The sequence below is a fragment of the Rhinopithecus roxellana genome, chromosome 8, assembly GCF_007565055.1.
Source record: "Rhinopithecus roxellana isolate Shanxi Qingling chromosome 8, ASM756505v1, whole genome shotgun sequence".
Classification (NCBI taxonomy): Eukaryota; Metazoa; Chordata; class Mammalia; order Primates; family Cercopithecidae; genus Rhinopithecus; species Rhinopithecus roxellana.
In genome coordinates, this window is record NC_044556.1 from 47,587,479 (window position 1) to 47,599,723 (window position 12,245).

Here is a 12,245-nt window from a genome sequence, read left to right on the forward strand (position 1 = left end):
CTTCCTAAGTGGCTGGCGCCTGCCACCACACCCGGCCAATTTTTGTAGAGATGGGGCCAGGCTGGTCTCGAACTCCTGACCTCAGGTGATTCACTCGCCACGGCCTCCCAAAGTGCTGGGATTACAAGTGTGAGCCACCATACCCGGCCAGAAGCTACAGTTTAAACAATCTCCCATGGGAGTTCTTACCTAAGAGAAAATCTGAAAACCACTGCCTTGGGGTTACCTTGACTCCCCTCTCACTCTAGTCCATTTCTGTTCTAATCAAACCATTTTCTGATTTTATGGTAGCTCTCAAATCAACTCCTTCCTTTCTATTCCCACAGATGACCTGTAAATCAGGGTTCTACCTTCACTCTGGATTGATCTCTGTTCCTCCAATCTCCCATGCCAACTCACTTACACATCACTGCCAGATCCATCTGCCCCCAAATGCTCTCTGACATGTCTGTACTCAAAATTCGTTAATGACTCCCTATTGCCCAACCACATGCACCTTAAATTCTTTAGCTAGAAATGGTCAAGATATATGTTAACCAGGCCGGGCGTGGTGGCTCATGCCTATAATCCCAGCACTTTGGGAGGTTGACGCAGGCGGATCGCTTGAGGTCAGGAGTTTGAGACCAGCCTGACCAATATGATGAAACCTCGTCTTCACTAAAAATACAAAAATTAGCTGGGCATGGTGGCAGGCACCTGTAATTCCAGCTAGTCGGGAGGCTGAGACAGGAGAATTGCTTGAACCTGGGAGACGGAGGTTGCAGTGAGCTGAGATCAGGCCATTGCACTCCAGCCTGGACAACAAGAACAAAACTCCGTCTAAAAAAAAAAGAAAAAGATGTATGTTAACCAAGTTTTGTTCTCTAATAATTTCCACATTGAGATTATTAGAAAGTTGCTTCTATAGACATTACTTGAGCCCCCCTCAGAAATATGACAACATTTGTAATACTCAAAAAAGGCTACATTGCGGGGCATGGTGGCTTACACCTGTAATCCTAGCACCTTGGGAGGCAGGGGGCAGAATGCCTGAGCTCAGAGTCTAAGACCAGCCTGGGCAACATGGTGAAACCCTGTCTCTACTAAAATACAAAAAATTAGACGGGTGTGGTGGCACAAGCCTTTAGTCCCAGCTACTTGGGAGGCTGAGGCAGGAGAATTGCTTAAACCTGGGAGGTGGAGATTGCAGTGAGCTGTGATCGTGCCACTGCACTCCAGCTTGGGCAACAGAGACGCCGTCTTAAAGAAACAAACAAAAAAACACTAGGGGTGGTGGCTCACACCTGTAATCCCAACACCTTGGGAGGCTGAGGCAGGAGGATCACCTGAGGTCAGAAGTTTGAGACCATCCTGGTCAATATGGTGAAACCCCATCTCTACTAAAAATACAAAAAATAGCTGGACGTAGTGGTGCATGCCTGTTATCCCAGCTACTGGGGAGGCTGAGGCAGGAGAATCACTTGAACCCAGGAGGCAGAGGTTGCAGTGAGCCGAGACTGTGCCACTGCACTGCAGCCTGGGCGACAAGAGTGAAACTCCGTCTCAAAAAAAAAAAAAAAAAAAAAAAAAAGGCTATATAAAGGTTTCTCCATCATCTGTACTCATTTTCTTAGTTCTTATTCTCTTTTCACTGTTTTAGTGGTTTTTAAAAACATTTTTCTTTTAAACAAATACAAGTACTACTTTTTGGAAATGGACAGGCTGTAAAGAAGGCAAACATTCCCCCCAGATGAAGTTCAAATGTGTCCCTGCCTATATCGCCTGTCTTGTCCATTAACTCATTGCTCAGTCCAGTGTCTATGCCTTTGCTCAGGTTCTTCTCCCTGCCTGCAGCACCTATTCTCTCCTTTCTGGTTAATTTTGTGCTTTCCTTTAAAGATCCAAGTAGATCACTTCCCCCATAAAGCCCTTCCCGACTAGTCTACAGGTATCTTTCTTCTCCCAAGAACACATGTGGCACTGATTCAGCAGTCCATTAAGAACACAGCCTCGCCGGGCGCGGTGGCTCACGCCTGTAATCCCAGCACTTTGGGAGGCCGAGACGGGCGGATCACGAGGTCAGGAGATCGAGACCATCCTGGCCAACACGGTGAAACCCCGTCTCTACTAAAAAAATACAAAAAACTAGCAGAGCGAGGTGGTGGGCTCCTGTAGTCCCAGCTACTCGGGAGGCTGAGGCAGGAGAATGGCGTAAACCCGGGAGGCGGAGCTTGCAGTGAGCTGAGATCCGGCCACTGCACTCCAGCCTGGGCGACAGAGCGAGACTCCGTTTCAAAAAAAAAGAACACAGCCTCATAGTGTAATTTCTTTTAATGTATAGGATTGTTTCCAACTCATCAGGTTTGGTGCAGTTCTGTCACGATTTAACATGGAACATCCAAGCTGCCCTTCCTGAATAGTCCAGGGCAAGAGCAGTAGTGAGTGATTCTTCTCTTTTCTTGGGTTCAGTTTGACCTGAAGCAAGTTGCTATCTTCGGAGAATATGTATGGACCCCAACAGAATAGGGCTCAGGGGTCTTCATCCCTTACAAATCCTGGACTGTATCGAAGGGAAGGCCTCAGTAGTTCGTGCTCACTCAGCCCATTTGGATCCTGGTCCTCCCCCTCTCTTGGGGTTCAAGGGGTTCCTAGAGCTTTCTTGTTCCCACCCAGGCATGGGGGGCTAGTGTCCAGCTGAGAGTTCTCTCTCCACTGGGCGGGGGTCCGTGCCTGGATGGCCAGTGCATGGACCGGCCCTGTCAGCTCCTCGGCCAGTGCTGCGTGGACCAGCCGGTGTCGTTGTAGGGGGCTCAGTCCCTCGAAACGAGAGCTCACCACAGCCACGCGGAAGTGCGTCTCACTGCCAGGCGGGACCGCGTGGCCACTGCTCTCGTTGCGAAGCTCCAGCACCTCGGGGCTCAGGGCCTGCTCCAACTTCGTGCGAATGGCGGCCTCCACTGGACCGATGGCCCCAGATGCCGCGCTGCCCCGGGACAAACAGACCCGGCCAGCCATGGAGACCAGACCTGGGACCAGGCGCCCACTCAGCATCGGCTACGCCAGAGACACAGACACCAGGAGTGAGGGTCGAGATGATCCGCCTGGTGAGAGCACAGTGTCAACACCCGCCCCGCGACCCCCGCATCCGCTCTAACCCCACGCCCGGGTGTCCACACCAGCTCCTGTCGGGAGACCGCCTCAACGCCACACAGGGAGATCCGAGACACCGCCCCTTTTCTCTACGTGACTCGGTGAATTCGACCTCCAGCTGTGGGAGTGGAGGGACAGAGATTAGGCCCGCAAGCGAGGCGCGTTCGTTCCTTAGGGGATTTGCAAAGAATGGGCAAATGTAGGGCATGTGCAACTGCGTACTTGTGGTTGGGCCGAAGCCCCTGTGATCCCTGTGAAGCCCAGGAGAAGCCCCTTTTACCTGCCGCCCAACCTCGGATACTGCGATTCCCGCTCAAGGCCAGGACTCTGGACGCTCCGGAGCAAAATGCAGTCCTGGCGCCCTTCCTGAGGCACGCTGGGAAATGGAGTCCTTGCTGTGCATTAGTAGGACAGGCAGGCACCACGTGGTGCCCTAAGGGATCATGGGAACTGTAGTCTCGGATTCTCCCCACCGGTAAGGTCGTCAGAAACTCTGAACCCAGCAACGCGAAGAAAAAGGGATTTCACGCGCAGCTGGGGTTGGGATTATTAGATCTATTTTACTGCCAATAGATATTGTAGATCATCCAGCCCAATTCCTTTATTTTATATACAAGAAAATGGAAGTCTGATTGAATACATAATTACTGTGCCCCAGACTAGTGCTGGGGACTGGAGAGTCAAGTCAGACCCTGTCTTCAAGGAGTTTACAGAGCACTGCAAGTGAGCGGACAATTGCAGTACTGGTACTAAGTGCTCCGATGAGATAAACACAGGATGCTACGGAGGCAAGTTACCCAGACTTGGCCGGGGTTGGAGAGGTGGAATGAGGGTCGGGCAGAGAATATTTCCGAGATTTAGGGAAACAGTTTGGCGGAAACAACATGAAAATCCATTTCTCAGTCCCTCATAGTGAGGTTTTGGCTATGGTAGCCACATGTATAAAGGACAGGAGGAGAGAGAGTTTTGAGGGAGTCTTTCTGGTGCAGTTAGGGTATGGTTATGTGTGGTTGGAGCCTAGGGGGCAGATGATAGTGATGAGTAGGGTACCGGGAGGAGAGGAAGGGCCCAGACCTCCCCAGACCTTGTAGCCCTTGTTAGGCAATTTTGTCTTTATCCTAGAAGTAGTGGGAAGCTACTGAGGTTTTAAGCAGGGATGTAACAGGATGTAATTTTTCCAGGATGAATCTTAACTTTTACGCTTATATATATTCTTTTGTCTTTGTTTTTTCTTCCTTTTTGTGGAGAATGGGGTCTCGCTATTGCCCAGGCAGGTCTTGAGCTTCTGGGCTCAAACTATCCTCCTGACTCTGCCTCCCTGAGAGCTGGGATTACAGGTGTGAGCCACCGCACTCGGCGATTCTTAACTTTTAAATTTATTTAAATTTTATTTTGTATCCTTAATATATTTACATATTTCTAAATGTTTTTCCCCAACTTCTCATTTTGAAAAATGTCAAAGCCATAGAAAAGTTGAATAGTTCAAAGCAACACCCTCTACCTTTCACTTGGCCCACCATTTTTTACATTTATATTTATTTTATACTTGTACATATATACTCATATATTTAAGTACTTTACATATACTTTAAAATATATTTATGTACTTTTTTGGATGAACAATTTGAAAATAAGTTGCAGGTAGCACGACATTTCACCCCTAACTACTCCAAAATGTATCTCCTAAGAACAAAGATATTCTCCCACATAACCACAATATCCTTATCACACTCAAGAAATTTAACCTATGACATACACTGTTTTCCCTAGCCTTTAAAAAAAATTTAAAACTTCCAGAAAAGTTGCAAGATTAATACAATGAGCAACCCATTTATCCACTGTTCACCTAGATTCACTGATAACATTTTGCCAGACTTGTCTTTGTATCTCTCTTTTAATGTATGTGTGTATAATAATAATGAAATAATAATAATTATTTCTGCTGACTCGAGTTAGGTGCAAAATTCTTTTTTTTTTTTTTTTTTTTTGAGACGGAGTTTTGCTCTTGTTGCCCAGGCTGGAGTGCAATGGCGTGATCTCGGCTCACTGCAACCTCTGCCTCCTGGGTTCAAGCAAGTCTCCTGCCTTAGTCTCCTGAGTAACTGGGATTACAGGCATGTGCCACCACACCCAGCTAATTTTGTATTTTTAGTAGAGACGGGGTTTCTCCATGTTGATCAGGCTGGTCTGGAACTCCCAACCTCAGGTGATCTGCCCTCCTCGGCCACCCAGGATTACCGGGATTACAGGCATGAGCCACTGCGCCCGGCCCAAAATTCTTTTTTTTTTAAAAACGGAATCTCACTCTGTCGCCCAGACTGGAGTGCAGTGGCGCCATCTTGGCCCACTGCAACCTCCACTTTCTGGGTTCAAGTGATTCTCCTGCCTCAGCCTCCTGAGTAGCTGGGACTACAGGCGGGTGCCACCACACTCGGCTAAATTTTTTTGTATTTCTAGTAGAGATGGGGTTTCACTATGTTGGCCAGACTGGTCTGGAACTCCTGACCTCAAGTGATCCGCCTGCCTCAGCCTCCCAAAGTGATGGGATTACAGGCGTGGACCATAGTGCCTGGCTAATTTTTGCGTTTTTAGTGGAGAGGGGGTTTCACCATGTTGGCCAGGGTGGTCTCGAACTCCCGACCTCAGGTGATCTGCCCACCTCAGCCTCCTAAAGTGCTGGGATTACAAGGGTGAGCCACTACGCCCGGCCTGTGATGGTTAATGTGCCAACTTCTAGAGGATTGGTGCTCAGATATTTGGCAAAATTTGGGTGTCTCTGTGAGGGTATTTTGAATGAAATTAACATTTGAATTGGTAGACGGAGTAAATTGCCCTCCCTAATGTAGGTGGGTCCCATCTAACCAGTTGAAAGCTTGACTAGAACAAAAAGACGGACCCTCTCCTGAGTAAGAGAGACTTCCTTCTGCCTGACTGCTTTGAGACCAGCAGGACGTTGGCTTTTCCCAGCCTTCAGACTCACAAGTAAACACTGGCTCCATCTGGGTCTTAGACTCGGCCTTTGGACTGGAACTACACCATTGGTTCTCAGGCCTTTGGATTTGGACTGGAACTATATCATCACCTTTCTTGGGTCTTCAGCTTGCCAGCTTACCCTGAAGATCTCGGGGATCTTGGGATTTATTAGCTTCCATAATCAAAAAGCCAATTTTTTATAATAAGACTATCTGTCAGTCTATCAATCTATCTACTATTGGTTCTGTTTTCCTGGAGAATCCTGACTAATGTATATTTACTTAAAAAAAAAAAGACATTTTTCTCACATGACCAGAATATAACTGTCAGACTCTAGAAATTAACATAGATACAGTACTATTATCTAATCTACAGACCTTATTCAAAATTTGCCAATTGTTCACTTCTATCCTATATATAAGATGAAATATTTTCTGGTCCAGGATCCGATCTAGGATCACATGTTGCATTCAGTTGTTATATCTCTTTGTTTTCCATTAACTTAGAATAGTTTCCTAGATTTTCTTTGTCTTTCATGACTTTGGCAGTTTTGAAGTTACAGACATTTATTTTGTAGAATGTCCCTCAATCTGTATTTCTTTATGATTAAAATTTAGCACATGCATTTTTTGGCCAGAATACTGCACAAGTAATGTTGAATTCTTCTCTGTGAAACTTACCAGGGCACGTGATCTTTATTTTTCTTATTACTAGTGATAATTCTGATCATTTGATTAAGATGGTATCTGTCAGGCTTTTCCACTATAAAATTCCTTTTCTGTCTGTAATTGTGGAAGATTCTTTAAGTCTATCTACTTTCCTATTTCTCCATTAATTTTTTTCCCACTAATTTTAGCATCTGAGAAGTATATTTGAGACATCTCTTAGGGGTTGTTGAAGATGAAATGAGATCATGGGGGTGGGGCTGAGGTGTGGTATGTGATCACCTGGGGAGAGAGTAGATGGTGAGAAAAGAATCAGAATGTTTATTAGAAAGGCCACTCTGGTGAGGAGTGGGAAGAGTAGAAGCAGCGAGAGGAGTAGAAAAGTCTGTTGGTAGTCTGGGTGAAAGATAACCTGAGTGAAGGCACAAGATGGACTAGAGAGAAGTAAATTGATTAGAAAGCTGCTACAAAGATGGCATCTATAGGACTTACTTTGGTTAGGACCTTGCAGTTTGCAAATCCAGTGAAATCCCACTTCTACTAAAAATACAAAAATTAGCCGGGTATGGTGGCACATTCCTGTAATCCCAGCTACTTGGGAGACTGAGGCAGGAGAATCTCTTGAACCCGGGAGGCGGAGGTTGCAGTGGGCGGAGATTGTGCCATTGCACTCCAGTCTAGGCGACAGAGCGAAACTCCATCTCAAAAAAAAAAAAAAACAAGCACAGTACCGAATGGTGAGTGCTGTCACCAGGATACGAACGAAGAGATGTGGGCACAGCAAGGATATTTGTGTGGGAGTAGGGAAGTTCTCCTCTAATAATTCTTTCTTACTTTTTTTGTACAGAGGAAGGAACAATGGCTGGATAAATGAAATGACTTCATTAAGCCCAACATCTAGTTAGTGAGAGGGTGAATGACATCATGAGGAGCATGTTCTTTGAGTCAGGCAGACCTAGACTCTAATCATGTGGCTGTGTGACCTTCAGCAATTATTATTATTATTTTTTTGAGATAGAGTCTTGCTGTGTCGCCCAGGCTGGAATGCAGTGGCGCTGTTTCGGCTCACTGCAACCTCTGCCTTCTGGGCTCAAGTAATCCTCCAACCTCAGCCTCCCAAGTAGCTGAGACCACAAGTCACAGGTGTGTGCCCCACCACACTCAGTTAATTTTTGTATTTTTTGTAGAGATGGGGTTTCGCCATGTTGCCCAGGCTGGTCTCAAACTCCTGGGTAAAAGCCATCTGCCTTGGTCTCCCAAAGTGCTGGGATTACAGGCGTGAGCCACCGCACCCAGCCCAGCAATTGTTTTAATCCCTGTGAGCTTCAGTTTATTTGTGAAACACATAATTTTATCTACTTTGTAGGCAGTTGCTACTGTGGGGTTTATCATAGTAGGGTTTCAACATTATCTTTTTTTTCTTTCACCCTTCTTATGGCACAGAGCACTGTGATAGAAGTAAAAAAGAAATCAGAGGTCAAGTCCAGGCGCAGTGGCTCACACCTGTAATCCCAGCACTTTGGGAGTTCGAGACCAGCCTGGACAACATGGCAAAACCCTGTTTCTACTAAAAATACAAAAATTAGCTGGATGTGGTGGCGCATGCCTGTAATCTCAGCTATTTGTCGGCTGAGGCATGAGAATCACTTAAACCCAAGAAGCAGAGGTTGCAGTGAGCTGAGATTCTGCCACTGTACTCCAGCCTGGGTGACAGAGTGAGACTCTGTCTGGGGAAAAAAAAAAAAAAAGAGGAGGTCAGAGAAAGAAAGGAAGGTCAGCATGCCCCTCAAGCAGGGCCTTATGGGGTGCCAGGATTGCGGTAGGGTCCCCTATCATCTGGGTTTTGTTCTCAGCCCTGTAGGTCTGAAAAGTTGACACTATTAGAACTTCTAGGACTGACTGGCTTCTTGGGGAGGGACCCATGCTAACAAAGTACACACGAAATTTATGATTAGTCCAAAATGCAAATTCATTGAATTCTATGATGAACATCTTTCTATAACTGGCTCCCCCTACTTCAGTTTTATGTTTTTATCTTGGAATAGAACAATCAGAAAGTTGTTAATTGAGCACAGAATCTGAATGAAGGAACTTGGATAGTCTTCAGAAATATTTCACCCAGGCTGTGAGAAAAGTCTGATGCTTTCATAACCAAGGACCCTTTTCTAGTAGGTCAAACTTTGCCTCTGCCAGATATATTTTATTGTTGGTGAAAACATAACATATTCCTACTACAATTGCCACCTGTTTGGACTCTATGTAGACCGCACCTTTCTGTTAACATTCATCTTCTCAAATGATACAATCAATTGGATTAGAAGGATCTTAGGTTACACCCTCGTCATCTCTGTCTGAACTTTGGTGTTTCCCAAATCTATACCAGCATTCTTACCAGGAGTAATCTCTATACGTAGCTGATTTTAACTAATTCAACTCTCAGAGTTCACCATATTTCCTCCATTTTCTGGAGGCATTTCATCACAGACTTGTTTGTACTACTTTCAATTATCTATACACCCATTGCCCAACAGCACACATCCAATAAATGCCAGTTGAATAAACTGGTGAGAATAAAGGAGAAAACATCAGAAAAGGTGTCAAAGAATAAGATTTAAGTATTTTCTGGCCGGGTGCAATGGCTCACGCCTGTAATCCCAGAATTTTGGGAGGTTGAGGCGGGCAGATCATTTGAGGTCAGGAGTTCGAGACCAGCCTAGCCAACATTCGAGATTTGAGATCAGGAGTTAGAGATTAGCCTGGTCAACATTAGTAGAGATGAAACCCCATCTCTACTAAAAATACAAAAATTAGCCGGGCATGGTGGTGGACATCTGTCATCCCAGCTACTCGGGAGGCTGAGATGGGAGGATCGCTTGAACCCGGGTGGGTGGGGGCGGGGTAGAGGAGGTGGTGGTGGAGGTTGCAGTGAGCTCAGAAGTGCTCCAGCCTGGGCGACAGAGCGAAACTCCGCCTCAAAAAAACAAAAAAACCCACAAGTCTATTTTTTCTCTCTAGCATTCTACCTGACCTTAAGGGATACTAAGGAAAGGGTGAGAATGGTGTAGGAGATGTAGGACTCCCAGAGATGGGACGTTGAGGAGGAAGAAACACAAGAGCTTTCAGGTTCATCTGTTATATAAGATAAAAGAAAAAAAGAAGAGCTTTCAGGAAAGATTTCTAAGGCCGCTGGAGTCACACCAGCAATTAATGCCTGATAGCAAAGTTACCCTTTCCCGGCTGTTGCTGAAATCTAAGGGATGATGATGAGGTGGACAAGGGAGCATGGAGAAAAAGTTTTAAGGGATGTTAAGGAAGCAACTGACTGGACATGCTGAGACGAAGGGAAGAGTAGAGTAGATTTCGGCTTAGTTATCTGTAAGTATGCTGGCGCATTTCAGGAAGAGGGTAAAGAGGGGAGGTTGTTTGCATGAGTTCGCGTTCGAATAGGCTGAGGTTGAGTTTGAGTCTGAGGTGCTCGTTGGGACAAGTAGTAGGTTGAAGTATTCAGTAAGCAGTTAGGCACAAGGGTCTGAGCTTCTGAAACAAATTTGGATGTTAGTTGAAAGCATACAAATAGGTAAGACTCTTCGGGATAAGTGAAGAATTGGAGATAGAGAAGCAGAATCCAGCTGGACTCGCAGATTTAGAGATGGCATGGGGAAGCAGGATAAGAAAAGTCGGCGAGGTAAGAAGAAAAACGGAGGGCGACATTTTGAAAGCCAAGGGAGTAAGTTTCAAGGCCGCCTCCTGGAGGTCAAGAAGATGACAAATCTAGCCTCGGTCAAACTGAATTCCAAGGAGTGCAGGCGGGTGGGGTGGGGCGGAGTCGCTGCGGGCGACTTAAGTTGAGGGGCGAGAAAGGAGGCAGCCTTAGTAGTACTTGTATTTTTAAAGGGAATTTGGCTGTGACGAGACAGAAAGGGCGGGGCGGGACTTGGTAGTTTAGAGCTCAAGGGGATCAGCGGCTTCAGAATCCCCTACTCTTGCGTGAGAGTAACTCTCAGTCTACGGATGTCTTCTGCAGTTTCTTAGAGTCCATGTTGGGATTTACCGGCTGTAAACTAAACAAAGCAAAGCAAAAACCCATAGTGCAAGACAGAACCAGCATTTTGTTTGAAAGCCTACTCTCTTTAAAGATCCTGGCATGCAAATAAGGGGCTTTAATGTGGCTCTCAGCGATTGGTAGATACTTACGAAATCCGTCATTTCCTTTCGAGCCAGGATGCAAACCAAGAGGCGGCTTTCTGCTTTTCTATTGGCTGTTGGATACGGCTCCGCTTTTAGCCAATCAAACGACTTCCCTTCACCCCTCCCGGTAGCTCTTATAAATTACATCAAATTGGTTATTCTTTCCACATTCTTCTCCTTGTAAAAGAAGCTGTAACTGCAATTTTGGCCGTAATGTCAGGACGCGGAAAGCAGGGAGGCAAGGCCCGCGCTAAGGCCAAGTCGCGCTCGTCCCGCGCTGGCCTCCAGTTCCCGGTGGGGCGAGTGCACCGCTTGCTGCGCAAGGGCAACTACGCGGAGCGGGTGGGGGCAGGCGCCCCGGTGTACCTGGCGGCGGTCCTCGAGTACCTGACCGCGGAAATTCTGGAGCTAGCGGGCAACGCGGCTCGGGACAACAAGAAGACGCGCATCATCCCTCGCCATCTGCAACTAGCCGTGAGGAATGACGAAGAGCTCAACAAGTTACTCGGGGGTGTCACCATTGCCCAGGGCGGCGTCTTGCCCAATATCCAAGCTGTCCTGTTGCCCAAGAAAACGGAGAGTCACAAGCCTGGCAAGAACAAGTAATTAAGAGGCTTGACACCATACTCATTCACCCCAAAGGCTCTTTTAAGAGCCACCAAAGTGTCAAATGAAGGGCTGATCACGAAATAGCGCATTAGCTCTTTTTTTGAAAACTTGGGTGGCTCTAAAAAGAGCCTTTGGTCTTTGGTTTGTTTGTCTGCATTTATTTGCTTTTGGCTTTGTGGCTTTCGGTTTTCTTTGGTAACAGAACGGCCTGGATGTTAGGCAAAACGCCGCCCTGGGCGATGGTGACTTTGCCCAGCAGCTTGTTCAGTTCCTCGTCGTTGCGGATGGCCAGCTGGAGGTGACGAGGGATGATGCGCGTCTTCTTGTTGTCCCGAGCCGCGTTGCCCGCCAGCTCCAGGATCTCGGCGGTCAGGTACTCGAGGACCGCCGCCATGTAGACGGGCGCGCCAGCCCCCACCCGCTCCGCGTAGTTGCCTTTGCGTAGCAAGCGGTGCACTCGCCCTACCGGGAACTGGAGGCCAGCGCGGGACGAGCGCGACTTGGCCTTGGCGCGAGCCTTGCCTCCTTGTTTGCCACGACCAGACATGACTGAAATCAAGGTTAAACACAGAAAATGCTCAGAACCTCGCTACAAAATAAGCTTGAAAGAGAACCAAGAGGAAAGCCTTTATAAGCTTTCCTAGGGGTGGGGTCTAGAACGAGTTTTTCATTGGTCCTAAT

The 12,245-nt window shown here is 46.9% G+C and overlaps 3 protein-coding genes across 5 annotated transcripts; 1 reads left to right on the forward strand and 2 right to left on the reverse strand.

Annotated features, from left to right (window-relative positions):
- Positions 1 to 2,292: 2,292 nt before the first annotated feature.
- On the reverse strand, positions 2,293 to 3,514 carry BOLA1 (bolA family member 1). 3 transcript variants are annotated; one of them, XM_010387294.2, is made up of 3 exons: positions 3,410 to 3,514; positions 3,156 to 3,247; positions 2,293 to 3,033 (listed from the first exon to the last, which is right to left on the reverse strand). In XM_010387294.2, the coding sequence occupies exon 3, from the start codon at positions 3,028 to 3,030 to the stop codon at positions 2,617 to 2,619; it is 414 nt and encodes a 137-aa protein (XP_010385596.1). In that variant the 5' UTR covers positions 3,031 to 3,033; positions 3,156 to 3,247; positions 3,410 to 3,514; the 3' UTR covers positions 2,293 to 2,616. The 3 variants fall into 3 exon arrangements, with proteins under 3 accessions (XP_010385596.1, XP_010385594.1, XP_010385598.1); XM_010387292.2 differs by lacking the exon at positions 3,156 to 3,247 and having other exon boundaries at positions 2,293 to 3,080; XM_010387296.2 differs by lacking the exon at positions 3,156 to 3,247 and having other exon boundaries at positions 3,410 to 3,508.
- Positions 3,515 to 10,974: 7,460 nt separating this feature from the next.
- LOC104681097 (histone H2A type 2-B) lies at positions 10,975 to 11,761 on the forward strand. The gene has a single exon (XM_010387297.2). The coding sequence runs from the start codon at positions 11,169 to 11,171 to the stop codon at positions 11,559 to 11,561; it is 393 nt and encodes a 130-aa protein (XP_010385599.1). The 5' UTR covers positions 10,975 to 11,168; the 3' UTR covers positions 11,562 to 11,761.
- Positions 11,711 to 12,159, reverse strand: LOC104681098 (histone H2A type 2-C). The gene has a single exon (XM_010387298.2). The coding sequence runs from the start codon at positions 12,109 to 12,111 to the stop codon at positions 11,722 to 11,724; it is 390 nt and encodes a 129-aa protein (XP_010385600.1). The 5' UTR covers positions 12,112 to 12,159; the 3' UTR covers positions 11,711 to 11,721.
- Positions 12,160 to 12,245: the final 86 nt, after the last annotated feature.

Coding starts and splice junctions, on each gene's coding strand:
- BOLA1 (XM_010387292.2), bottom strand. CDS start 3,030: ATGCTGAGTGGGCGCCTGGTCCCAGGTCTGGTCTCCATGGCTGGCCGG.
- LOC104681097 (XM_010387297.2), top strand. CDS start 11,169: ATGTCAGGACGCGGAAAGCAGGGAGGCAAGGCCCGCGCTAAGGCCAAG.
- LOC104681098 (XM_010387298.2), bottom strand. CDS start 12,111: ATGTCTGGTCGTGGCAAACAAGGAGGCAAGGCTCGCGCCAAGGCCAAG.